At 39.9% G+C, this 26,499-nt stretch overlaps 1 protein-coding gene across 4 annotated transcripts; it reads left to right on the top strand.

The window, feature by feature from the left end:
• The first annotated feature begins 1,142 nt into the window (after nucleotides 1–1,142).
• LOC100823871 (myosin-17) lies at nucleotides 1,143–24,764 on the top strand. Of its 4 annotated transcripts, XM_010233920.3 has the most exons (53): nucleotides 1,143–1,750; nucleotides 2,848–2,976; nucleotides 4,344–4,487; nucleotides 4,572–4,717; nucleotides 4,820–4,976; nucleotides 5,106–5,164; nucleotides 6,371–6,530; nucleotides 6,639–6,788; nucleotides 6,878–7,014; nucleotides 7,117–7,263; nucleotides 7,340–7,441; nucleotides 7,547–7,604; nucleotides 7,684–7,785; nucleotides 8,627–8,664; nucleotides 8,997–9,123; nucleotides 9,201–9,368; nucleotides 9,907–10,038; nucleotides 10,126–10,235; nucleotides 10,341–10,401; nucleotides 10,858–11,035; nucleotides 11,133–11,338; nucleotides 11,469–11,588; nucleotides 11,676–11,774; nucleotides 11,897–12,085; nucleotides 12,339–12,478; nucleotides 13,643–13,810; nucleotides 14,021–14,188; nucleotides 14,304–14,471; nucleotides 14,581–14,748; nucleotides 17,381–17,548; nucleotides 17,633–17,800; nucleotides 18,529–18,696; nucleotides 18,832–18,999; nucleotides 19,152–19,319; nucleotides 19,439–19,606; nucleotides 19,812–19,979; nucleotides 20,080–20,247; nucleotides 20,363–20,530; nucleotides 20,698–20,865; nucleotides 21,012–21,221; nucleotides 21,327–21,447; nucleotides 21,526–21,618; nucleotides 21,701–21,781; nucleotides 21,870–22,064; nucleotides 22,456–22,800; nucleotides 22,887–23,018; nucleotides 23,101–23,171; nucleotides 23,245–23,344; nucleotides 23,409–23,465; nucleotides 23,576–23,632; nucleotides 23,720–23,800; nucleotides 24,046–24,128; nucleotides 24,233–24,764. In XM_010233920.3, exons 1-53 carry the CDS (start codon nucleotides 1,748–1,750, stop codon nucleotides 24,354–24,356), a joined length of 7,164 nt encoding a protein of 2,387 aa, XP_010232222.1. In that variant the 5' UTR covers nucleotides 1,143–1,747; the 3' UTR covers nucleotides 24,357–24,764. The 4 variants fall into 4 exon arrangements, with proteins under 4 accessions (XP_010232222.1, XP_010232224.1, XP_014754468.1 ...); XM_010233922.3 differs by lacking the exons at nucleotides 17,381–17,548; nucleotides 17,633–17,800 and having other exon boundaries at nucleotides 1,159–1,750; XM_010233921.3 differs by lacking the exons at nucleotides 1,143–1,750; nucleotides 2,848–2,976; nucleotides 4,344–4,487 and having other exon boundaries at nucleotides 4,573–4,717; nucleotides 4,813–4,976.
• The last annotated feature ends 1,735 nt before the right edge of the window (nucleotides 24,765–26,499 follow it).

Raw genomic sequence — 26,499 nt, 5'->3', positions numbered from 1 at the left:
CTACGGCAGATTTAAGAATCTGAATCCATGATTTGTTGGGCAATCATGTACAACCAACCGCTTGACTGTACCTTGTGTTGTGATACCTTCTAGCAGTTTGGTGAAGGAAGGAAAGATGGAGCCAAAATTTTCCTCACGTTCAGGGCCCATGACAAGAAGGTATCTGTACGATCGATCAATTTATGGAGATGGGTCAAGCCGGCTTACGTGTGAAAGTTCCCCCATTTATTTCTTTTATCGAGTTCCTCCGTTTAATTTTGTTGCAGTGGATTGGAAACCAGTCGTGGTCACGCACCTTTTTTTTTTGATCGGGCAGAATGTTTCGGCTATACATATATGCCTCTTGAGTAAGCTAGGTAGCTGAACTACATAGAATAATCAGTTCTTTTTCGTTGTCGACTTTGCAGAAAAGGAAAAACGCAACCAACCAAATGCAACTGGCCATTCGTCTAAGCTGTTACAGTACATTTTCACATGGGTCAGTGCGTGGTATGAAGCAAGTTAGCCAGTTAGGTAACGAGGTGTTGCTATCGTGGATGGAATTTAATCGCTGCACCTTCCTAGCTACCTTTTGATAAGAGTTTCTATAAAGAACCGAGACTGAGCTCTCAAGTTGGCAGTATTAAAACGACTCGTATAAAAAACAGCATGGAAAAAGCACGAGGGTCTCAAATCTATGGAACGATTCTTATTTTGTTCTCTAAATTGCAACCAAATAATTTTTGGTTAACATTTAAATTTTTCAAGATTCTAATAAGACATGACATTGTATTTCTACGGCCTTTTTACCCGTGTTTTTGAATCGTGCAAGAAAGAGAACATGAGAGAGAGTTTACAGCTTCCGGTGCCGAAAGCTATCGAGTTTCATTTTTCTAGGGATCCACCTAATGCCGACACGCTGCCTAACTGTCAGCCAAGCGGCCCCACCGCGCCCTCCAGCCAATCCACCTTCTTCCTGCCCGGCTGTCGCTCCCCGCACATGTCACCCCAGTCTTGTCTGCCAAATCGGCCCCAACGAGCAACGCCTTCTTTCTCAAGCACCATCACGATCGAGATCGCGGGTTTACCCGCAGCCGCAGAAACCCAATTCTGATTTCGCTCCATTATTCCAGATTCCGGTTAATTCCACCACCACCTTTTTTGATCCATCACCGTCTCGCTCGTCTTTGATCCCCCGTCCCGGCCTGCTCCCGTTCCTACCCTCCATCCGCCGCCACCTTTCCCCACCATCTAGCCCCGCCCGCGCCTTTTGGAAATGTCGCACGCGGCCGTGGGGGTGCGCTGGCCGTGGTGCTGACGGACCCGATCGCGGGCGGACGGGCGGAAGAGCTCCCACCCTCGCGCGGCGCACCGAGATTATTCGGCATTTCTTTTTTGCTAATCGCGTTACATGGGAGTCGCGCCTGGCTGGCCTGTGCTCCCCTCCCCTCTCCTCTCCCTGTCGCGCTGTGCCCTGTGCTCCCCTCGTCGCGTCGCCCACCAACGCTAACGCCACCGGCCTCGACCCCGCCCGCTCGCGCGTCGCTGCTGCTGCTGCCGCTGCCGCTGCCGCCGCCGCCGTGCGCCCCGAGCCGGATCGTTCGCCGCCGCGAGGCGATCGGCGAGCGGGCTGAGAGGGAGGAGATCGCCCGTCGGCGCCGCCCGCCGCCGCCGAGTCGCGTCTCCTCCCGTCCGATCGTGGTCGCTTCCGGGGGCTCGCCGCGCGCCGATTCTCGATACGGGCGGGCGCGACAGCCCCAGATGATACATGGTGCGTGGCTCTGACTGGTCGATGCTTGCGTTTTTCTGTCTTTTGTTTTTGGTGAGATGCGGTGTGTCGGGGGTGCGGTTTTGTCTACTTCTGCTTTGTTTGTTTTTTGCCTGGGTTTGGGGGAGAATTTTTTGTGGTTTTGGAGCTCGTGTGTGGGCGCGCGGGGAAAGCGAAGTGGATTACAGTTGCATTCTGCCAAATTTTGGAGGATTCCATTTATTGAGCGAACGAATCGATTGGACACTCGTTGAATGAGCTAGACAGTAGCGAGGAGTGAGACACTTGCTTGAATGTGCTCTAACTCAACATTCAGCATATTTCTCTTGCCTTACAAGTTACAACTCAGTTGAACCTGTTTGGTACGTGGGGAGAACGAAATGGAGCTAAGTTTCTTTTAGAGGTTTAGCTGAAATGTTGAAGTCCTAGGGTGCTATGCTTATGGTCTAACTTCATGGCGGAGACACAAATTGCATAAATTAGCTACACATTGTATAAGCTCAAACCTAGGCCAATATTCTAGTTTATTATACATCAAAAGGAGCTGAAATATAATTAACTGTTTAGATAGAATCCTGTACCTCGCTTCGGAACGATCTAGGATAGTTTAGATGTTTCCAGTGTAGTTTGAGCCAAAATTTACTCAGTACACCGTCATCCTCTTTCATATGATAGTAAATTACTCTAATGGACATGCATGGCCAGATTTTAAGTTTTCATTCGCGATGTTTTATGTGCTTGATTTTCTAATCACACTTTCCCTTTTCACAACAAATAGAAAAACGTCACTGGTTTCTGCAGAACCAAACAGAGGCTTCTCAAATTTCCTTCTATAGATAATTTTCATCATGATCAATTTTGGTTCATTGCACTGCAATATCACCACGAAAAGTCATAGCTATTCATATATATTTCTTCATTATACATCTCATTCTTAGGTTTGCTTTACACATCTCGATTTCATCATTCATCCTTAACAGATATAGTTGCTTTCTTTTGGTCAAATTTCCTTTGATAGTTTAGATGCAAATGTACAATCTGTTTTGCAAGCAATCTCGAGTCATTTGACATGTTGAATCTGTTGTTTGTCACGTGTGCAGGCTCCCGTGTTAAACATCGTTATAGGTTCTCATGTATGGGTGTCAGACAAAGATGTAGCTTGGATTGATGGGGAGGTCTTCAAGATTGATGGTCAAAATGCTCATGTTCGCACAACCAAGGGAAATACAGTATGTGTCATACTTCTGTTACATCCGTGTTACTTTTGGACTTTCACAGCCTCTCAGTTGCATCTCTGACTATGAGTGTATTTTCAACTTCAGTTTATTCTGTGTATCATGGATGCCATTCTTTTTAGTGTTTCGCTAAGCTAGACTTGACCGATGCAGTTATTCAGTAGAAAAGAGTCATTTGTTGGACTATTCTCATGCATACTTTAATGCCATAGCTGAAAAAGGAAAATTGGATCAGCTGACTACTGCTATTACCAGATGTGAGAGATATGGCACGCATGCTATCCTCAGGTCTTGATTGTATTCATGCCATCCTCAGTCCTTGTTAGCGTCCACTTCCGTTTGCAGCATTACTAGTGGTTCCTGACTGCACAAACAAAATTTATTATAGTACTATTTGGGTACATAACTGTTCAGGAGTCAGGGCTTTCATCCACTCTTGGTTCAGAATTCCCTTTTAAGGGAATGTGGTAGTGGTATCTTTTTTGTTAGGCTTTTGAAGTTAACCTTTAAAAAACATTGGAATGGAATAAGCATTTTGATACGTGTGCAACTTAGATTCTTTGGGAGTCTGGTCTGTCAGAAAAAATGTTTGGGGGACTCTACTGGAAAAGTTCCTGATTTTTCCAGGAAAACTGTAACACAACCCCACCACTGTATAAATTGGAACCCAAATTCATGTCCGCAAGGACTTAGCCCAGGTGATGGGATTGTACATTCACTCTCCCAGCTTCCTGGGAAAAGTTTCCTGCTATATTTTGTATTATCTCTACAAGGCATTGAGTTGCTAATTTGACATCTGGAGGAGCATAAGCAGTTGTTATGATGTTTGCAAATATGATGTTATATGATTAAAACCTAATTTTATTTATCTATCAGTGAAAATTGTTAATACATAGTGATTTGGGAGCACTTTTGACGCCAAACATACTAAAATCATTTCCACGTAACAAGTCATGAATCCGATTTTTTTTAATCAGTGGTCAATTTTTGAAAAGTTAATGTATTTCTGTACAATTTTGAGTTAAACACTACACCTTGGCAACTAAAGAATGATAATAGCATTAATGTTTGTGGTTTGATGAATTCTTCGCAATGAACAGCAGATCCCTTTCGCTATAGCCTGCCATACCACATGCCCTTGTACAAATGTTTTGGAAAGACAAGTACATTTAGGAGTGTCAAATTGTCGCGTTCATTTTATCAATGGTATGTTGATGTCAATGACGTGTCAGACACATGCATGGCAAGACATCACCTTTTACCATTATCTGCAGTATATCTGTAGCATTTAGTATGCCTAGCATAAAGGTTAGTTTTCGATCATGAAAACCACACGGTTACATTTTTGTTTGTGCAACCAGGTTACCGCAAATGTATCAGATGTACATCCTAAAGACACAGAAGCGCCACCTGATGGAGTCGATGACATGACAAGGTTATCATATTTGCACGAGCCTGGTGTTTTAGATAATCTGGCTGTCAGATATGCAAAAAATATAATTTATGTGAGTAATCATTTCATTGTGATGTTGAGTTCACTATCATCATTAAAGCAACTGCCTTACTTCTTTTTTCTAATCGAGTTTCAGACCTATACCGGCAACATTCTTATTGCCATAAATCCATTCCAAAGGCTGCCTAATCTTGTTGATGTCCACACTATGGAAAAATACAAAGGTGCAAATCTTGGAGATCTAGATCCTCATGTATTTGCAATAGCTGATGTCTCTTACAGGTGAATGCTTATACTACTATTATGTGATGCTCTTACTTATCTATAGTGTGAGGCGCCCTATATTGATCAGACCATTCTGCATTCATTTGAATAAGGAAACAGGCAAATGATGAATGAAGGAAAGAGTAATTCCATTTTGGTCAGTGGTGAAAGTGGTGCTGGAAAGACTGAAACTACAAAATTGCTGATGAGATATCTTGCATTTTTGGGTGGGCGGTCTGGAACAGGAGGAAGGACAGTTGAACAGCAGGTTTTAGAAGTAAGTTGGAATTTTTCATGAGTATTAACACTTCTTGCTGATAACAGCAGTTCTTTATTTGTTTAAAAGATGCACTCTTCAATGCAACAGTTTCAGCTCTATTATTACTAACTTATGCTTTGGATCCAGTCTAACCCAGTCCTTGAAGCTTTTGGGAATGCGAAAACTGTTCGGAACAACAATTCAAGGTACAGATAGGGTACTATGGAAATAGGAAGATATGTCTTATGGTTCATTGGTGTTCAAGTGACACAAAGCCAGTGGTAGTACCACATGTATTTTGCAAATCATAACAAAAAATATCATGCATTAGCAGAGTTTACTTGGTAAAAAAAGTATAAACAAATACGTGGAAGCTTTTTAGCTCAAGGAAGTGAATCCTTTTGTTTTAGGTGAACAGTTGTGGAGACCCTACTGAAATATATAGATTAATAGTGTTAGGCAGGCAACTTTTGTATTCCCATAGTACTTATATGGAAATGTAGAAGGTTTGACAGGAACCAAGGCACAGCCCAAAGGCCTAAACATCCTAATCCAACTGAATGTTGAAGGCAACCAAAACTAAGCTTGCTATACACGACCAAACCATGTTCCAGTTCAGTTGTTTATGCTAAACCGACACTCAAAGAAAGGATGAACTTACTCCACCACCACATTAACGTTGCATAAGACATGCTGAACTTTGTTCACTTATATTCTTTTGTAGGAAGCATAACTATGGTACTGTGTTTGCCATACAAAAGAACCTGAAGAAATATTCTTTGTTTGAGCATAACTCTATTTTTCGAGATCTACCCGTATATAGGTGACGATTCATTTTGAATGTTAAGGATAAGCGCGTTTCGACCGAAAAGTATGACAATGTGTTATTTTTATTAGGGCTCACCCCTAATGTTCATCTGTTCCCATAGTTAAAACAATGTGATATTTATTCTGACACCACTATATGGAAGCTTAAAATATTGGTTTCACTTGCAAACCCAACACAAAATTATTTGGACAACTGACAAAAGAGGGTGGCTTATAGTTGTCTTTTATTGGTAAAGAAAACAGAGAACTCAAGCAACAAGACCTCTCTTTTTGTAGCACAGTAGTACTTCTTACCACAGCCCTAGTGAAAATACAAAAATCCTCCAAATTTGTGTGATATAAAAAGTTTTATTTTGGGTTCCCTCCCCAGATAGTTATGCGAGTATTAACAAAATAATAATAACCAGACTCTTTGTATTGGAGGTCAAAACCAATAGTTTTATTTTTTGTTTCATTCTAAACATTCATCTCATCTAGATGGGCAGTGCAAACTGCACACGATCAAATAAAATCTTTACCAGTTTAGTCTCTCTTACTCATAATATGGTACTTACATACTTAACTTTTTGCTTGACATTGTGAAGTCGATTTGGTAAATTTGTGGAGCTCCAATTCGACAAGAGTGGTAAGATATCTGGTGCTGCTATTAGAACTTACTTGCTGGAGAGATCTCGGGTCTGCCAAACTAATAGTCCAGAGAGAAACTACCATTGCTTTTACTTCCTTTGTTCAGCACCGCCAGAGGTAAAAAGAATTGTGTTATTCATGTCAGTTTTCTCCTTGCAGTCAGTCAGTCACTTGTTCAAGCTGTTACATATGCTACCTTTTATGTCCAATTTGTTGTTGTTACAGGATATTAAAAAATATAAACTGGGGGACCCATCTTCATTTCACTACCTCAACCAGTCATCTTGCATTAGAGTTGATGGAATCGACGATGCTGAGGAATATCTTGCGACAAGAAATGCTATGGATACAGTTGGCATCACTGAGCAAGAACAGGTTTTAAACTCTGCCCTTTTCAGCAAGGATTTGCTCTTCAGCTGTGGCTGTCACTTCTTCTTTTTTTCAAATGGGATGCATCTTTACAGGAAGCTATATTCCGGGTTGTTGCTGCTGTGCTTCATCTTGGGAATATCAGTTTTGCAAAAGGGAGAGAGGTAGATTCATCTGTATTAAAAGATGATAAATCCAGATTCCACCTTAATACAGCAGGAGAGCTCTTGATGTACGCTGATGTTTTTAGCTCACACTTATCTTTGTAATTTTATTGCTATCTTTCACAGTTAATATTTAGAATCTAAGATGCACTGTGGAATGCTTGTTACAGGTGTGATTGCGAGAAGTTGGAGAATGCCTTGATAAAAAGGGAAATAAATACGCCGGAAGGAGTGATTACTACTACAGTTGGTCCTAATTCTGCTACTATTAGCAGGGATGGCTTCGCAAAGCAAATATATTCTCGCTTATTTGACTGGTAAAAAGACTTGACCACACATTACGTATTGCAATTATGCTGTCCTTTCTAAGTACATACAATTTTACTATGACAGGCTTGTAAACAGAATTAATGCATCAATTGGGCAAGATCCAAGCTCGGACAAATTGATTGGGGTACTTGATATATATGGCTTTGAAAGTTTCAAGACAAATAGGTGAGTAAGCACTATGTTGTTCCAGAAAGAAGATTTCAAAGTCAATATATACTGAGGAATGCCTTATATGGAGTTGCTAAATATTCCTTTGGTATGCGACCACAGTTTTGAACAACTATGCATCAATTTCACGAATGAAAAACTACAACAACATTTTAATCAGGTACATGTAAAACTCACCTTGTTAGAATTTTTTTTCTCCTCCTTCAAATGCCAAGCAATAAGTGATATTTGTTTCGCAGAATGTATTCAAAATGGAACAGGAGGAGTACACAAGGGAGCAGATTAACTGGAGTTACATAGAGTTTGTTGACAACCAAGATGTTCTTGATTTGATTGAGAAGGTATGAGTTAGCCGCTATTACATGTGTTGACTAACTTCTGTAAATTTCTTTTATCCCCCTCCCCCTATCTTGTACATAATACTCTTTCTTTTTGTTTCATTCTTGTCCCTGTGTAGCTTGTGTGTGAAGGTATTGGCCTATAATTATATGCCAAACTCATCTGCTACTCCCTCCGATCCATAAAAAGTGTCACCCATTTTGTACTAAGTTAATACAAATTTTGTACCAAGTGGGCGACACTTTTTATGGATTGGAGGGAGTATCATTTATGATCTGCTGTCTGTTGAAAATTTGCTCATCCCAAGGGTTGCATAATTTAGGCCTGAGTAAATGATAAAAGCATTTATGACCTACTTGGGTTTGGCTTGATGTTTTGCAGCTAATTTTTTTGAAGTAAAAGATGAGTAGTCAATCTTAAGTCAAACCTTAATCTTGAAGCTGAATTTGCGCAACCATGCTCGTTTAAATAGGACTGCTATACCAGGATTGAATAATATGTTGATTTCCACATGTAATATTAATGTAAACTAATTTCAGTGCAAACTTCAAGATTTATTTGGCACAAGCCTCAACTTCCGTGATCTGTACGTATCTCACATGCTAATCTTAGCTTATTTTGAGTCAATCAAGTTGAAATACAACAAAAATTAAGCTCGGTTTAACATGTTAGTCTATCTTAAGCTCAGCTTAGTTCAGTCTTTAATGTAGTAAATAACTCAGCATTATTGTCCTATACATATGATGTCAATTAATATTTGTGTACCTATCGTACTACATTGTAAGCAATTTCCTCCCTACTCTTTTATGTTCATATATTTAACTACCACCTTTTTGTGTCCAGAAACCAGGCGGCATTATTGCACTTCTTGATGAAGCTTGGTAAGTTTCAATGCTTCCTTGTTGGCAATACATATTCTGGTTTTACTAGGATGTGCATGTTCAAATAAATAAACGTGTCAATTGCTGTGCTGATGCATGCCTGTTGGAGAGCCAAAAGTTCGGATTATTTTAGCAGGAACAATTCATGTTACATGCATGACCAAATTATTCTCCATAGTCTGCCGCACTGAACACCTGATGTCCATATCCAAGCAGCACTTGTTAATTTATTTTTCTTGTCCTAGCCAAGGATATGCATTTTTTTCACCACCTTAGTTTTTGATACATGTTTCTGACAAGATTACTTCTTTTCTGTTGTCCTATATCCTCAGCATGTTTCCAAAGTCGACACACGAGACATTATCTCAGAAGCTGTATGAAAAGTTCAAGAATCACAAAAGATTTGCCAAACCAAAACTTTCTCGTACTGCATTTACGATCCAACATTATGCTGGAGATGTAAGTACTTTTTACATTATAACTTATGTATTCCATGCATTTGCCTGAGTACTTCCACTTTCTTAATTTATCTCCAGGTGATATATCAATCTGATCATTTCCTGGACAAAAACAAAGATTATGTGGTGGCTGAACATCAGGAATTACTTAATGCTTCCAGGTGCTCTTTTGTATCAGTGTTATTCCCACCAGCATCAGAAGAGAACACAAAATCATCTAAGTCCTCAATCGCAACTCGCTTCAAGGTCACATTCTGCTATAGTTAAACACTTGTGTTATGTAATCTGCCACAATGTTTGTATTATGCGGGTTACAAGTTGCTACTCTCTCCATTTCAATATAACTTGTTTGTGGCTTTGGGAACCTCCACGTAAAATGTCTGTCCATCCCTGCTTAAATGCTTTGGAAGAGATTAAATGATTGTAGTATCTCATTTAATAGGGGTTCCATTTACCCTACTTAGTAACTTGGTGCTTCCTTTATTTTGTTGCTAGTTTTTGTTAGGAAAAACAGCAAGGGAGCTTTCACATGGTACTAGACTGGGTGGTGCACCACCAACTACATGTTGTTAACATGGTCTTCCATGCCTGCAAATTCATGACAGCCTTTAACAGAGGGAACCTAGTTAAATTAAGAGACCTAGTTGACAAATTAGAAGAATAGGGACTCAATTTATTTTTGTTAGTAAATAATAGGACTTATGGTGACATTTACTTCTTCTTTGTCATATCAAAGGTTTTATGTAATGGCACCGTGTATCTGATTATTCAATGCAATTTCCAGATGCAACTCCATGAACTCATGGAGACTTTGAGCTCTACGGAACCTCATTACATTAGATGTATAAAACCAAATAGTGTTCTTAAGCCTGCTATTTTTGAGAACACCAATGTTCTACAGCAACTTCGATGTTCGGTAATAAGATATTTCATCCGTCTCTTTTGTAAATTTTGAAAATGTAGTGTCATGGTGTCCCTTGATTATGGTTTCTTGTCCTCTTAGGGTGTTCTTGAAGCAATTAGAATCAGCTGTGCTGGATATCCCACAAGAAAACTATTTCATGATTTTCTACATCGTTTTCGTATTCTTGCTCCTGAAATTCTAAAAGAAAAGTGAGTGTCACTGTTCAGCAATTGAATATATTTATTTTCTTTACATTAGTTTCTTTCATTTCTAGCTTGTCCTCCTAACAATTTACATGTTTTCTTTTCTGATAGAAATGATGAAAAGGTCACTTGCCAAAAGGTTTTGGACAAAATGGGACTGCAGGGTTACCAGGTGAGCCTGTTTTTTATGTTCTAAATCAAGAAGTTACAACTTTACTGTCTGGGTTCAACAAAGTGGGTTAGGGCTAGATCTAACTAAGGGTGGGTTGAATTATATAGGTTACTTTATAACTTCCTTCAATGTTTTTTGGTTGGGATCAGCTATTCATGTATATAAAGAGACTAGGGGTGAAATTAATCTAGATATTGGCTCATTACCAAGCCTTTACAATTTCTATATTGCATTTGTTTTAGCTTGCTTTTCCTTCTTGAGAGGGTTTCATAATAATGTATTTTGCAGCATACTCTGGAGATTCTTTTTTTTTTTAACTGGTACTCTGGAGATTCTGAGTTAACTTAAAAATGGACTCTGTCTTTTGTACTGCTTTTGTTCAGTATCTGCGAAACTTCTATGTCATAAAAGTTTCAATCACTGCTGTAACATTTAGAAATACTTTCTGATCAATAGATAGGAAGAACAAAGGTATTCCTGAGAGCTGGCCAGATGGCTGAACTGGATGCTAGAAGAACAGAAGTGCGAAATAGTGCCGCAAGAGGTGTTCAGGGTCAATTCCGTACTCATGTTGCTCGTGAGCAGTTCCTAATACTGCGTAGTGCATCTGTCTGTTTGCAATCCTTCGTTAGAGGTAAATTCTTTTCCACGTAGCTTCTGGATTTGAAGTATATACTCATAGTACAGATGGAGCCATATGCCTATGCTAAGAGTTCCTTTGCTTATTGCAGCAAAATTGGCTTGTAAACTGCATGGATTCCTGAGACAACAAGCAGCAGCGCTGAAAATACAGAAAAATATACGCTGTTATTTTGCATGGAGAACTTATTCCCAGCTGTGCTTGTCAGCCATTACATTGCAGACAGGGTTAAGGACCATGGCAGCTCGCAATGAATTCAATTTTAGAAATCAAAACAAAGCTTCTATCCATATCCAGGTATGTCAGCTATTCTTGTATCTACTGTAGTGCTGTTTTCCTTATTCTCCTGCAGATGGGTGTTTAGTTCCTGTAATTCTTAAGTGATATGCCTTCAGTTACTTATATTTGAATCACAAACAAAATGCAGTCCCGGTGGCGTCGCCACAGAGATAATTTGAGCTATCTAAAACTAAAGAGAGCAGCATTGACTTTCCAATGTGCTTGGAGAAGAAGGGTTGCCAGAAGGGAGCTGCGGCAGCTTAAAATGGTACTTGAGCCCTGTTCTGGTGTGTATCTTTGGTAGTTTTTTCTGTTGTTGCTTTTTTGTAAAGCTTGTTTCTGGGTGACTTTCTAGGCTGCAAGAGATACTCAAGCTTTGAAGGTGGCAAAGGAGAAACTGGAGGAACGTGTGGAAGAGTTAACGAGCCGCTTGGGCCTTGAAAAGAAACTAAGGGTTAATACTTGGTCTTGAATTATTTTAAAACTGAATATATCACTGCTATATGGAAAAAAGAGCTGTTCATTGTCCATATTGGCATACCAACTGTTGATCATACTTGTGTTTTCAATTTGCAGAATGATTTGGAGAAGTCCAAAATAGCAGAAGTTTCTAAACTGCAGGCTGCTCTTCATGAGATGGAGAAGCGAGTGGAAGAAGTTGCAGCAGCAAAAGAAAACGAGTCAGCTAGAAAAGCTGTTGAAGAAGCTCTAGCTCAAGAAAGAGAAAAGATCAGTTCATTAACCTCTGAAATTGAGGGCCTGAAGGTATGCTCTTCAACCTTAACTAACAGGAACGCAGTTGAACTGCACTAGAAAGGACTTAAGCAACGTTGGTATTATAGTTTTAAATACTGATTTGCATTTATCAATATAAGTTAAAGTATCTGCTTTAGTTAAAAAGATCCAATGGTTTATAATTGCAATATTTATCTTGGGCTTTACTAAAGTGTTCGCCTAAATTTAGCTCATTTAGGCATGGTATGAAATATTATGACTATATATGCTTGCTACTTGTCAGGTGCTACTAGTAGCAGCGCGAGAGGAAAATGATGCAGCAAAGAAAGCACACGCTAACGCTCAGGAAAGAAATGAGGAATTGAATAGGAAAGTTGAGGATGCAGATGAAACAAACAAGCAACTTAATCATATTGTGAAGAGGTTTGCTGTTGTTTTTCAATTGCCCGAGTTTCCCAATACTATATCTTGTAGAATGTACATCAGGTTTTCTTTTGCGCATAGCTTGTCGAAACATCTCAGTTTTTCTGATTTGAGAGAGAACTGGCGACTGTTGCAAATTCTATTTTATGGTGCGCCTAACAGATAAATATATTAGAGCGGTCCTTGTAGTTATAGAGGGGTCCTGCCTAAAGATTTTATGCAGTTTGCTGAACTTGCATCTAAATTTCTAAAGTCAGTGGCTGTTCTGAAAGCTTTCAGACCACATGTATCCACCAGTCAGTTTTAGGAAGACACCAACTCCAAAATTGCTACCAGTATGTGTGAGAACATATACTTATCATTAATATTAGAGGCATGCACCCCTTTATCATTATTATCTGAACAGAAGGTTTTTTCTCATTGTTGTTTAAGGGATGATGTATACAAAGAACTGTTGAAAAGAGCCTCATGCATAACTGTACACTAATGTTTGCAGGCAACATAGAAATGCTTGTGCACACATAAGATAGTGCACTTTCTACTTTCTTATGGTGTCTAGGGTAAACCTGATTTTTTTTTTCATGTTAAAGAGCACTTGAATGAGAACCAATCATACCTTGTAACCCCCCCCCCCCCCCTCCCCCCCAAGCCCATCAGGAATCAAACCTCACCCATCCATAGTGAGGTGCCTGTGGTGACTTCGTCAATCTTGATGCTCCGTGACTCCAGTCTTCAGTAGGCACTGTGTGAGAGCGTGTGGTGGTGGTGTGTGCTTCTATACATTGTATTCGGTGTTTTCCACTGCAAAAATAATATAAAATAGTACTCGGTGTTTCCCAAAAAAAAGCACTCAAATTTTCATATTGTAGATACAGAAATTGCTGATTTGAGACCACCATAATTTCTGGATTTTATAGCCATATCCGGAAAGTATATTTACAGGGGAATTTTGCAAAGACATTTTTAAAACTTGGCTGCCTATTTTACAATTTGAGGGTCATGTATGTAAATAAAAATCCATTCCACCCTTCCAATAGATTGGAATGGGCCCTGACCTACTTTTTACACCAAGAATGGGCCCTGTCTTTGCTGGGTGCTTGTTGTATCCCTTAATTTTCTAGGCATTGCTCTGAAACTGCCACGTTTTGTTTTCTGCATGTACAGACTAGAAGAGACTGTAAAAGAAGGGGAGGCCCTTCTACTAGAAGAGAGACAGCAAAAGGAACAAGCTAGTGCTGCACTAGCTGAATCTCACCTACGAGATCAAGCTTTTGGACTTAAGATAGAAGATTATGAGAAACAAATTGTTCTGCTCCAGGAAACTGTTCAAAGGTTTGTCCCAGAAGTATCTTTGAGCCGAGATTGTACCGAGTAACCAGCCATTAGCATATGACAATAATCTTTAATTTGTACATTTTACATATTCATAGTTATTCTTAAACCATTGTTTTGGTGGTGAGCAGCTGGTTAGTGGTTATTGAATCTGTTTTCATCGTTCTGAACTATGTGGTCTAATAGCTTGCACCCTGTTGTGGAATGCAGATTTGAATGTAGCATGGCAAATCTTGAGTCTTCATTGACAATTGAGAAGCAACAACATGAGGCATGTGTGGTAGAACTAGCTGAAGCACAAGGTAAAATTGAAGAACTTCTGAGAGAAGTTGGGGACACTGATGAAAAATCTACTCTGCTTCAGACTACTGTACAAAGGTTTTTTGGTTCCCCGTTACAAGTTACATAACAAGCCATCTTATCAACCATAAATTGCTGAAATCTTTTAACATATCCTAATAACAGTTATCCTTTCTTTTTTTCATGCATACAGGCTTGAAGAAAGATTAACTGAGAAAGATGCTCTATCAACTAGAGAAAGACAAGAAAGTGAAGCAATTAAGAATTTACTTAATGAAGTCCAGGGTAAAAATGAGGAATTACTCAAGAAACTTGAAGACACTGAAAAGAGTTTCACTCATTATAAAGACAGCACTCAAAGGTGTGTTGCTTGATGTTCACCTAGTCTTACTCTTGTGTTTTGCTTTTGGAGAATCACGTCTACTGTCGTACTATTGTCACATCTGATTATTTGTTCCAATGTGATTTAGACTTGAGGAGAATGTGGCTGCAGTGGAGGTTTCCTTGAAAGCTGAAAGGCAGCAGAATGATGCTATCATGAAACAACTAGCTGACGCCCAGGTAGAAGTTGCAGAGCTACAGAGGAACCTTGAAGATGCTGATAGGAGAAACAGTCTGCTTCAGGATTCTTTACAGAGGTTCCTTTCTTTCCTTAAATTTATTATTCAATATGGTATCATCTCAAAACAGTTAATAATGTTATTTGCCAGTATCGTTCAAATTCTGCCAAACGATAGATGTAATTAGTAAACATCGGCATTGCTAAGCACTCTTTTCTCCTATTAGTAAGAGGTGGTCCTATTTTGGCTAGATATGGATCCTTTTCTTCCAAGATTACAACCTTTTTTTCTAGAGTAGCAATTCGTAAAGTTATGTAAATATGATGTAAAATAAAGGAAAAACAATACATAAAGAAGTTGGAAGTTCCTGACATGTCTAAGATACCCATATCTTACATGCCCGACTAGAGGATCACACAAAGTACTGAATGCGATGACCCTAGCTTATCTGTAAGAACATGTCATGCTTAACTGCTAGCATACATTTGAGAAAGTGCGCCAATGCTTTAAGCAGGGGTTCAGCACCCGCTTTCTTAATCTTCATGTAGACTTAACCAAGTGGTCTTAGTTATCAACTTCATTAGGCAACATCATCCTGTGCACATAGCTGTGTTTCTCCTATAGTTAGTGCCTTAAGTACAGCAGCTAATCAGATCATTAGTGCCTTAAGTACAGCTTGTAATCTGGCCTTCATGGCAGGAATCAGGGGGAGTCATTTCTTCTGTATAAATATGTTATATGAGACATTAGGAAAGGTCACGATTTGTGGCCTCTTTTCCGAAACTTACAAACTTATCATTACAAAGTGAAATGAAGCGAAAGTGGATCATTCCTAGTTGAAAAAGATGGTTTGTGTGATCAGAGAAGAGCTTTCGTGAATGGATGTGGCATTGACAGGATGATTACCGAAGAACTGCTTTCTTTAACTGCCAGTTATTAAAAAGTTTGTCCTCCTTTCATGAATGTAAGCGTGTGTTAGTGGTCATTCATTGAAATGATGATCTGAATCCTGATGCACACGGGCATAATGCAACTATGCAAGTATCAAAAGTGTTTTTCTTGCAGAAAACATAATAAGCATTACATTGATAGAACAAAAACGTTACAAGCCTTGAGAACAGGCTACAGCAAGCTGGCAAACATAAAACTAAGCAAAACTGAGGTGGAGGCAGCTGCAGCTTCTTAGCACCTACCTTGACCCAGGACTTAGTGTCGACCCTGATCGTATCCAATAGACTAAGTACTGCTAGTGTCTCCCTGCAGGAAATGGGAGCATTCCTCCATTTCAAATCCACCATGCCGTTAGCATGATAGAGTTCATTCTCGGACGCAGCATAGCCGGAGAGGTCGCGATAGTCACTTTCCTTGATCAATTCTCCACCAACCTCTGGGCCCATGCCATCAATCGCATCCATGAATGTGCCAGGTCTACCGTGTGAAGATGCAATCGACGAGCAGATGTTGCATGGTCTTGCTCTCTTGGTCGCAGAGCAGACAGCAGTTTTCGTGGGACCGGTGACACCGCACGAGCTAATCTGCAGTTCTGCAGCAATCGAGGCAAGTCAACCAAACAAAGAAGTTTGCCTTGTCAGGTGCCCATGTCTGCCAGTTCTGCCTTCAGGAATCGGACTCGATCATGCCATGGAAGAGCGCCTGATAGTACCCTGTACTAAAAAATTCAGTGTTCTGATTAATTTCATGTCATGAACCAATTTCATAACATTGAAGAGCTATATCGAGTTACACAAATGTTGCATAACTATAAGTTTCAGTATAATTCCATTTATCTTCTTCTATGCATAAAAGTTAGCTTATACATCTACGTTTTTATTGCTTTTAGCCTGACCCGTGTTGCGTCCACCCGGTGAAAATTTCTGGCTCTAGGCTGGGAGCTGGGAACCAGCTGGTTCTGGTTTATTGCGGCCTGCCTACTAACTGTGGCGAGTGGAATCTTCGCACTTATGGATGAGTGCAAAGGGTTACGAATTGCGTGCTTGTGCATCTAAGTCGAATCCCCCAAAATACATGCAAAAATATGAGCATCTGCACGCTATGCAAAAACACAACGAGATATAGTAGCTGCACAAAAGACAACTGGATCTTTTGCCTTTTTTTGTATGACGCAGATATTATCATATTTTCGCCCAATTTTTCGCAGGCACATATATTCTAACATGTTGCACATGTATGCCTATTTTAGATGCACAAGTATGACTCCTGACAACCCTTTGAATATACTCATACAAACAGATGTGCTTTCCCAGTGACTACCAAGAAAGCACTTACTGCTGCTGAAGTAACAACTAAGAAATACAGAATTGATTATGGAAGTCCATGATGCTTCTTAAAAGATATATTAGCTACTTGATGCCATACAAGCAATATCATGAGAATCCTTGTTGGTAACTGGTAACTACGATATCGAGAGGCTGTAAAATTAATTAGCTGGCCAGCAGTACAATGAGGATTTAGCGAGGAAAATAATAATTTATGATAGAAAATTAATCTGCTTTAGGATAAGGCGTGCAGGTTAGTTTCTTTTTCTCAAGGGTTACTGTAAGCTCGTCTGGCACTCTGGCTTGCAATTGCATTACTCACTCTTGTCTTATTTCAAGTCCTATTGGTCCTCCAATATAGAAGAGTCCAGTGTTTATCATAGATCTCATTGATGTTATTTGTAAGTAGTTACATTTTTTCCCCATACACCTAGACTTGGCAAAGAAGCAACCACAAGAGAGGCTTTGTTGGTAGCTGAAAAGCAAGAAAACGAGGTGACCAAGAAAACACTAACTGAAGCTCTGGATCAAATAGAGGAACTAGTTAAGGAAGTTGAGTGTGCCAAGAACAGTATGCATCAGCTCCATGATAGTATTCAAAGGTTCGGTTTACTCCGAGAAAGCAAACATTCATGAAACCTCTGTGTGGACCTGCTTTTTACTTCTTTTTCTATCCATGAACGTAGACTTGAACAAAGTGCGTCTGCGAGAGAGGAAGTTTTACTAACAGAACATGAGGAGAAAGATGCGACATCCAGAGCACTAGCCGAGGCAGAAGCGAGGATCGAGGGTTTACTGGATGAGATTTCCTCTGCTAACATAAATATTGGTCTACTTCAAAAAACTGTAAAGAGGTTTGTTTTTCTTATGAAGGGAGTTTCTTTGTGTAAACTCTACTCCCTCCATTCCTAAATACTTGTCGCTGTTTTAGTTCAAGTTTGCACTAAAACAGCAACAAGTATTTAGGAACGGAGGGAGTACTATTCAGAGAATTGCTTGCACATCATGCATTTACCTCCATAAGCAAACCTCTGGCTACACAGGCTTTTCAAGCAGTACTCTAGCAGTATCCTTTCACTAGAGTACTTCACAACCATCCGCTTACAATTTCGAGTGCTTATCTGTTCTCACGAACTTCGTCTCTTGTGACTTGTGATAATTAGTATTTTGAGAGAGCATACCTAAGCTTAGTTGATACTTCTGGTTGGCTATTGTCCCATTACCGCCAAAGTTTGAGAACGGAAGGAAAATAATGATAACTTTTTGGCCTGGTTAACTTTCTACATGACCTGAAGCTTGGTGGGGGATAGACTGAACATAGAAAACAGTAAAGCCAAGGTCACAACTTTGTAACTGGGTGAACAGGAAGTAAGCATCATGATCTTTGATTCAAGATATACTGAAGGTCATGTAGGACGTTGCTTAAAGGAAATATTGGGGGGGTGGGGGGGGGGGGGGGGGTTATTTGCAGCTTGGGGCACAATTCAGTAGATGCCAAGTAATATGGCATCTGTTTGATTATATAGTTTACCCCTCATCCATTTCATAGATCACAGCTGTTATAATTTAATGCTGAATATAGGTTAGAAGAGGGTGCAACGACAACGGATGCTCTTTATTTAGCAGAAAGGCAAGCACATGATCAAACCAAGAAAGTGCTTTCCGAAGCTCAAGAAGTAAACCAGGAATTGCTTATGAGAGTTGAAGTGGCTGATAAAAACATAGAGCAGCTTCTGGAGAATGTGGAAAGGTCTGTTTTTGCTAACTGTATTGGTAGCTAGTAGCAGCTCAGTTTATCACCGTGCACTAACTGGTACTACAAAGCTTAGCTCCTATGTTTTTAACTTTCTGACCTAACTCCTATTTCCTTCAATTCAATAAATAGACTTGCAAAAGATGCAACGGTTAGAGAGTCTTTGCTTCTCAAAACAAAGGAAAGTTATGATGACACCAAGACTGAGCTACTTGAAGCTCAGGAGAAAAACCAACAGTTAGTGAGCAAAGTAGAGGACTCAAATAAGAAAATTGGCCTGCTTGAAGTTTCAGTAAAAAGGTTAAATCTCTTTGCTTTTAAGTATTTATAAGATCCTTGGTTTGTCAATTCTACTTTTACCTACTTATAGGATAGTCTCACATCGCGGTACATGAGCATCTCTCACCTTATAGTAGGTAGTTGGCGTAATTTCTTTTCTTCTTTGCCCATAGACTTGAAGAAAGTACAGCAGTCATAGATTCTCAATTGGCAATAGAAAGACAGGAAAACAGCAAAACAAGGAGAGAATTGTCTGAGGCTCACAGAAAGACCGAGGTATTACTAAATGAAGCGCAAGATAACCATGCAACTCTAGCAGAACTTGACGACACAATAAGGAGGTCTGTCGTTTGTCCTATACGATTAAATCATGCTTGTGGTCTGACATACGAGTACTAACTTCATATTTTTATTATTTTCAATTCCATAATGCAACGATGTTCTATCATCATGCGCATAGACTTGAAGAAAATGTCGGTGCAAAGGAGACTTTGTTGCTAACTGAAAGAGAACAGAATGCTTCAAGCTTAAAATTGCTTGCAGAAGCACAGTTGAAAATCGCTGAATTAACAAAGAATATTGAAGACGCACATAGAAAATCTGACAGCCTTCAGAGCACCGTAGAAAGGTCAGACTGCTTTATTTCTTTTCAGTATTGTGGTGTGTGTGTGCGCGCGCGCACGCCGCGCTCGTGCTTTGGTGCTACTGATGTGTGTGTGGTTACTGATTGTTTAGACTACCCTTGCAATCACACACGAGCTTCAACATCCCTCTTTGTCAATGGAGCAACTTATGTAATAGTACTGATTGTTTCCCCCTCTTCATATTGACAGGCTTGAAGAAGATGGCACTGCCAAAGATGTATTGCTGCTAACAGAAAAGCAAGCACATGAAGCGACTAGGAAGACTCTCTCTGAAGCTCAGGAAAGAAATGAAGAATTGCTCATGAAAATTCATGACGATGATAAAAATATTCTTCAGCTTCAGTTTACTATACAGAGGTCCGTGATAGTTCCTTTTGGCAATAACTATTACCATAAAGCCCATGTCATCCCTCTGATAATTCCACATGTAAAAAAATAAAATCATCTACCAACATAGGCTTGAAGAAAATACTGCTACTAAGGAGAATCTGTTGTTAAGAGAAAGAGAGCAAAATGATGCAACAACGAAGGCCCAAATTGAGAGCCAAGAAAGAAGTGAACAATTACTACAGAAATTTGTGGATCTTGACACGAAAATTGATCTTCTTCAAGATACCATAGAAAGGTACTTCATATTCCTGGTCTTGAATATATAGCGGCCTGTTTGGTAGTGCTTATTGTTTCTGTTTTCTAATTACGAGATGTTAATGTTTGATATCTATTTCTTTAAATTCGTTCAGGCTTGGAGAAAATTCAGCAACAAAGGATGCTTTGTTGCTATCAGAAAGAGAGGAGAAGGATGCAATTAAGAAAGCACTTGCCGAGGCTGGAGACAGAAATGAGGAGTTACTAATGAAAATTCAAGATACCAACGAAAAAATAGAACATCTTCAGAATACCATACTTAAGTCAGTACATTCACTGATGCTTCTTGGTTGCCTTTATTATTATAAACTCACCAACTACTCATGTGCACCCACTTCCATCTTACGAAGTCTCTTCAGTATGGAGTACTGTTAATTATTTCCAGTTCTCAGATTTATAACGTTGTTTTTCTTGCTTACCACTAAAACAGGCTTGAAGAAGATATAGCAGCGAAAGATGTTTCTTTGGAAGCTGCAAGTCAAGAAAATGAGTCAATCAGGAAATCACTTACTGAAGCTCAACAGAGAAATGAGGAGTTACTCAGAAAAATTAGCGACAATGAATACAGGATCCACTTGCTTCAAGATACAGTGCAAAAGTTAGTATCTTTGATCTGTATGCAGTGCTTTGCACTGAGGTTCTGACAAGAATAGCATAATTACATGATTAGTGGTATCATATGTTATTAAAATAAATCATTGATGTGATTCTTTAACAATCTAATACTTTCTTCCCTGAAACCAGGATTCAAGTAGATGCAATATCAAGATTGTCTTCCTTTGTGATGGAAAAACAAGATAGTGATGTTGCCAACAGAGCTCTTACTGAAGCTCATGAAAGAAATGAAGATTTACTGAAGAGAAATGAAGACCTCCTCATGAGGAATGATGATCTGCTTACAAAAATTGGGGAGTCTGGCAAAATTATAACCCACCTTCAGGAGTCCTTACAAAGGTGTGTATGTATTTTTATGTTTCTTCTCAAAAACACTTATCAGGTTCTGATTTCTATCATTGTCAACTTCGATCAAACAATTCTTGGCCATCCTTCCATAAACAGACTTGAAGGAAAAGCAGCCAACTTAGAAGCTGAGAATCATGTTCTCCGTCAACAAGTAACCGCTACTCCACCTTCTACGGCTAAATCTTCATCTTCACGTTCAAAGATTACAAGGATCCATGTAATGTACCTTTAATGGGACTGACATGCATATGCTGATTATTGTATGCTAAACTGATACTGTTGGTATATTTTGCAGAGAAGCCCAGAAAATGGGCATATTTTGAATGGTGATCTAAGACAGACTGAAATGAAGCCATCAACTGGTACATCAGAAGCAACACCCTCAGTGGTGAGTTATATCAAGTATATATCTACATATGATTTCTACAGAATTTCTTTTAATTTAATTGAACCGTTGAACTGTATTATAGGCCCATGCTCCTGACTTGAGTAATCAAAAAGACATTGAGCCTGGAGAGAAATTGCAAAGAGTGCTTGATCAGAAATATCAGGTATTCTGCTAATATGATTGCTAATCTCCGTGTTTAATGGAACCCAAAGACTTACTTTTGAGATGATCATTTTGTTATTTTCTTGAAGTCTCCTCAGCCCCAGCGGCCCCAGGATGATCAGCAGTGGTTACTCACTTGCATTTCACAATATCTTGGATTTTCTGGGAGCAAGCCTGTTGCCACAGTTTTAATATACAAATGTCTTCTTCACTGGAGATCATTTGAAGCAATGAAGACTGGTGTTTTTGACAGCATTCTGCATGCTATAAACTCTGCGATAGAGGTTTCTAGCACTTTCTTTGGATTTGTATTGCATCATCTATCCTTTTTATGCAGCACTGATGACATGGAATACAACTTCTGTTGGTGACTAGAGAGAACGTAGTTTATACAAATTCCTATTGCAGCAAACTAAAATAAATCTTATTTATCCAACTTCCATTGTACCTAAATCTAGCATGTGTGGGAAATAGAAGTTGACACAAGATTAGGCTCCATTTTTACTCAGGAAGCCTTAAAATTCTGATAAAACATGAAAGGATGGAAATTAAGTACAGTAAAAACTTGTGTTTCATACTTACTGTACAATTTTTAAAATTACTTGCAAAACTCCGTCATGCAATTGGTATAGAGTTTGGAGACTTGTCCTGATTTTATCTTTCCCTGTCTTGAAGGCTCAAACTGATGTGAGAACGTTGGCCTACTGGTTGTCCAACTTATCTGCATTAACAGTTCTCCTTCAACGATCATTCAAAACTACTAGGACGGCACTCTCAACCCCGCAAAGGCGAAGATTTTCGTCTGAGAGGATATTTCATACAAGTCAGACTCCAAATGCTGGGCTGGCTTATCTCGGTGGCCAATCAGTTGTTGGAGGTACTGGGTTAGCCCAAGTTGAAGCAAAATATCCAGCTTTGCTCTTTAAACAGCAGCTTGTGGATTTAATTGAGAAGGTTTATGGTATGATAAGTGACAGCGTGAAGAAGGAGCTAAACCCTTTGCTTGAATTGTGCATCCAGGTGCTGCTACCTGCTCCTTTTTTGAAGGAAAAAAATCACTTCAACTTTTCACAGTTTAAAGATGGCTAAATATTGAATCTCTTCAGGATCCACGAACTTCTCACTCAAATCTAGCAAAAGGTCATACAAATGGCTTGGGACATCAGAACCAACTAGCACATTGGTTAAGCATCGTGAAGGTCCTCGCCACCTACTTGGATGTATTAAAGGCGAATCATGTAGGTGCACATTATTATGGACCTGTGGCATCCACTCATAAAAGTTTCTAATGGATTTTGTCTTATTCGGTTGAATTTGCAGGTCCCATCAATTTTGGTTCATAAACTGTTTGTACAAATATTTTCACTGATTGATGTGCAGCTATTTAACAGGTGAACAATTTTGTCCTAGTCTTGTGTATTCACATATGCATAAGCTTCTCTAAGATTTTCCCTTTGGAAACAGACTCCTTTTACGGCGTGAATGCTGTTCGTTTAGCAATGCGGAATATGTAAAAGCTGGACTAGCTGAACTAAAACATTGGTCTGACAATGCTATCCGAGAGGTATTCACTTCACTTTGGAATGGATTTTCCGAAGCTATTGGCTTATATGCTATATTTGACACAGTTTGCAGGTTCAGCCTGGGATGCATTGAAGCATATCAGACAGGCTGTTGATTTCTTGGTGCGCATTTTTTAGGAAAAAGAACATTATTTTTTTGGCTTATTGAATTTCAATGATCAATAACGTTTTAATCACAAATAAATTATATCCCTACTCTTCTCTTTTGCTAGGTGATCTCTCTAAAGCCAATGAGGACACTAAGAGAGATACGTTCTGATGTGTGCCAGGTAAGTATCTATTCACCAAGGTTCTTCCACTGCCAGTCCTTACCTCTATTAGTTATACTCCTAATATCCACAGTATGAATTCTTCAGGCCCTCAGCATACAGCAGCTAGAGCGCATAGTTAGTATGTACCTGGATGACGTCAATGGCACAAACACTATTTCAGCAGAGGTAAGATGATGTACCATGATATGCTGTGACCATACCAACACTAAAGCACTCATCAGAACTCTGGAGTTGAGCAAGAGTAGCACTAGGATGGGTGACCTCTCGGGATGTCCTTGTGTGGCATCCCTCATTTTACTTCCGCTTCAGAAGAAAAAAATCATATTATTTGGTCTTGCTACATTTGGTTTGTTCTTTCACTTACAAAAAAAATGTTGAGTGGTATATGATTCCAGTTTATCTATTTATAGTTTGCGTCAAGCTTGAAAGCTGCAGCAAGAGAGGAAGCAAATACTGCCACAACTTTCTCTATACTTCTAGATGATGATTCTAGGTTTGTTATATTTCATTATTATTATTTTTAGCATTTTTCAGCTTAGGGCCTCCTAGTGCTATGTGATGACTCATGGTTTCACCTGATCCATTTCTCAAATGCAGCATACCTTTTTCGCTCGATGATATTACGAAGACAATGCCAGTCATGGAGATGGCTGACGATGACTTGCTACCATTTGTCCGTGAAAACCCAAGCTTTGCGTTTTTATTGCAAAGGTTGGAATAGTTATTTTTTTCACCGTCAAGCCTTCGACGGTTGTGGATAGATCAGGAGTTCCTCTTTGTAGGATGTACAGTATGTGTGATTCTTTTTATACCAGAAGATAGCAGGCAGTGAAGAGTAGCTGCTAGGAGAGCTTAGGTGTCCGTTTTTATTGGTTGGTTCGTTGATTGTAAATTTGTATCCAGTTCTTCGTGCCATGTTTTCTTTTCAAAAATTTGGGCTTGTATACTAAGGGGACAAGGGCAAAAGGCCCTTTTATAAGCATAGAAATACAAAGTTTTGCTGTAATTAGTGAAGTTGTACATGTGTTGTAAAATGTCAAGGAAACTGAATCTCATTGTGCTGCTGGCATAGAATAATGGATATGTGGTTGGCCGATTCGTAGCTTCAGTTCTATATTGGTATTCAGTATATTTTGTTCAGTTCCTGTAATATACATGAGTCCCCGGTGTACCGAACTTACACTTTGAAGTTTCATTATGTGGTGTCAATCCAAAATAGCAGGCAATGATTCCTTTCTTACCATGTTGTTATGGCTATCACGATCTCCTTCCGCAGTTTCCACAGAAGTCTCTAGTTTGAGCCTCCTCAAAAACCTAAGGCTACAGAAGTAGAAAGGATCATGTTCTGATATGGAATTGCTGTGGTGTGTCACTGCTCTGCTCTCAAGTCATTACAAATCGAGGAATGCAGTGAGCTGAGCAATTACCGCATAGCAAGGAGAACCTCACCTCCCTCCAGAACTAGAGACTGCTGTGGAAGGAGAGCAGTTCTGATCGTGATGTGGTGTCAATCCCCAGCGCAGAATCTGTTCCAAGGTATTACCTACCGGGTCCCTTTTTAGAATTTAATTTTCAAGATGATTATGCACTGCACATATGTAATTCTACCAACGCAATCATACTATAATGGATGAAGTTATCTATATCAATATATTCAATTGGAATTGATGATGATGGTACGGATGTCGTCGCCGTACGTCACTTCACCAAAATTACGGATATGCCACCGTGCACGATCAAAAATCAGCCCGAACAAAAATCCTGCCGACATCGACCATGCAAGCCTCCTGTTGGTGGCCATGGCATCCTTCTCCGACTTGCCTCCCCCGCCCACCGCCTCATCTCCCTAGCTCCCTCTTCCTCTGCCCCGCCACCTCATCATCATCTCCGCCGCTGTCTCATCTCCCACGTCGGCCACCAGACCGAGCTCTCGCCGCATCGCCCCTCGTCGGATTGTTCTGGCGTCACCTTCGCCCGCCGACCGGCGTCGCTCCTCCGGCGCACCGCACTCATGTCGCTCACCACCCGTTGTCCCCCCTTATTTGTTTCCCTCAATGAGCTCGTTCAGCTCCGTTCTTTCCTCTAGATCAGAAAAAACAGAGACCCACCTACGCACACACGATGCGCCTCCTCCACCTCTCCTAGATCAGATCGCATCCATCTTCAAACCAACCTTCCCTCCACGATCCCAAAACGCATCCATCACCAAACCAACCTCCTCTCCTCGATCCCAAAACGGTAAGAGGCTAGAGGGGTCTTGCCATTAATGGCATCGGTTTTCAAAGGAAGATCAAGATGATGGCAAACGAAGAATTTATGGACAGGATCGATTCGTCAATCAGTGGGTATTAGTTTCCCAGTTTTAATTCGGAGAAAAATGACCGATTTGGTGGGATTCAAACCCGCGACGACATGGCTGCACCTACGTCTGCTCTGTTCGTGGTCGTATGCCAGGAGGAAGACGAAGAGAAGCCTCGTGCTGGGTTGCACAGGAGATGGGCTAGAGGGAGAGAGTCAGAGAGATGGGGTGGGCAGTTACCAGAGCATAGCCTCACGGCAGATAAACGCATGGTAATCATTCTAGGCATATGTGTTCATGAAACGTCAAACTTTAAAATTGGTATCTTAATACATTTCTCGTTGTTCCCTAGCAACGAACTTGTCTTTTGCTAGTATCTCCTAATTCGAGGGTAACATGTTCCTTCATAGCTTATTTTTAAAAAAAAACATGATTTTTTGTTTGCCACTGTGTCTTGGGAACTTCGCTCACTGTGGAGATCAAGAATCTCTAACGGCAAAATTCTGAGGGAGTTGCCGCGTTAATACATAAAGCCCGATAAGCATGTCTTGGGTTGGTACGCAAA

This window comes from Brachypodium distachyon, chromosome 2 (assembly GCF_000005505.3).
Source record: "Brachypodium distachyon strain Bd21 chromosome 2, Brachypodium_distachyon_v3.0, whole genome shotgun sequence".
In the NCBI taxonomy this organism is placed as follows: Eukaryota; Viridiplantae; Streptophyta; class Magnoliopsida; order Poales; family Poaceae; genus Brachypodium; species Brachypodium distachyon.
The sequence above is the reverse complement of the archived record's forward strand: the minus strand, read 5'-3'. Positions and strand labels throughout refer to the sequence as shown.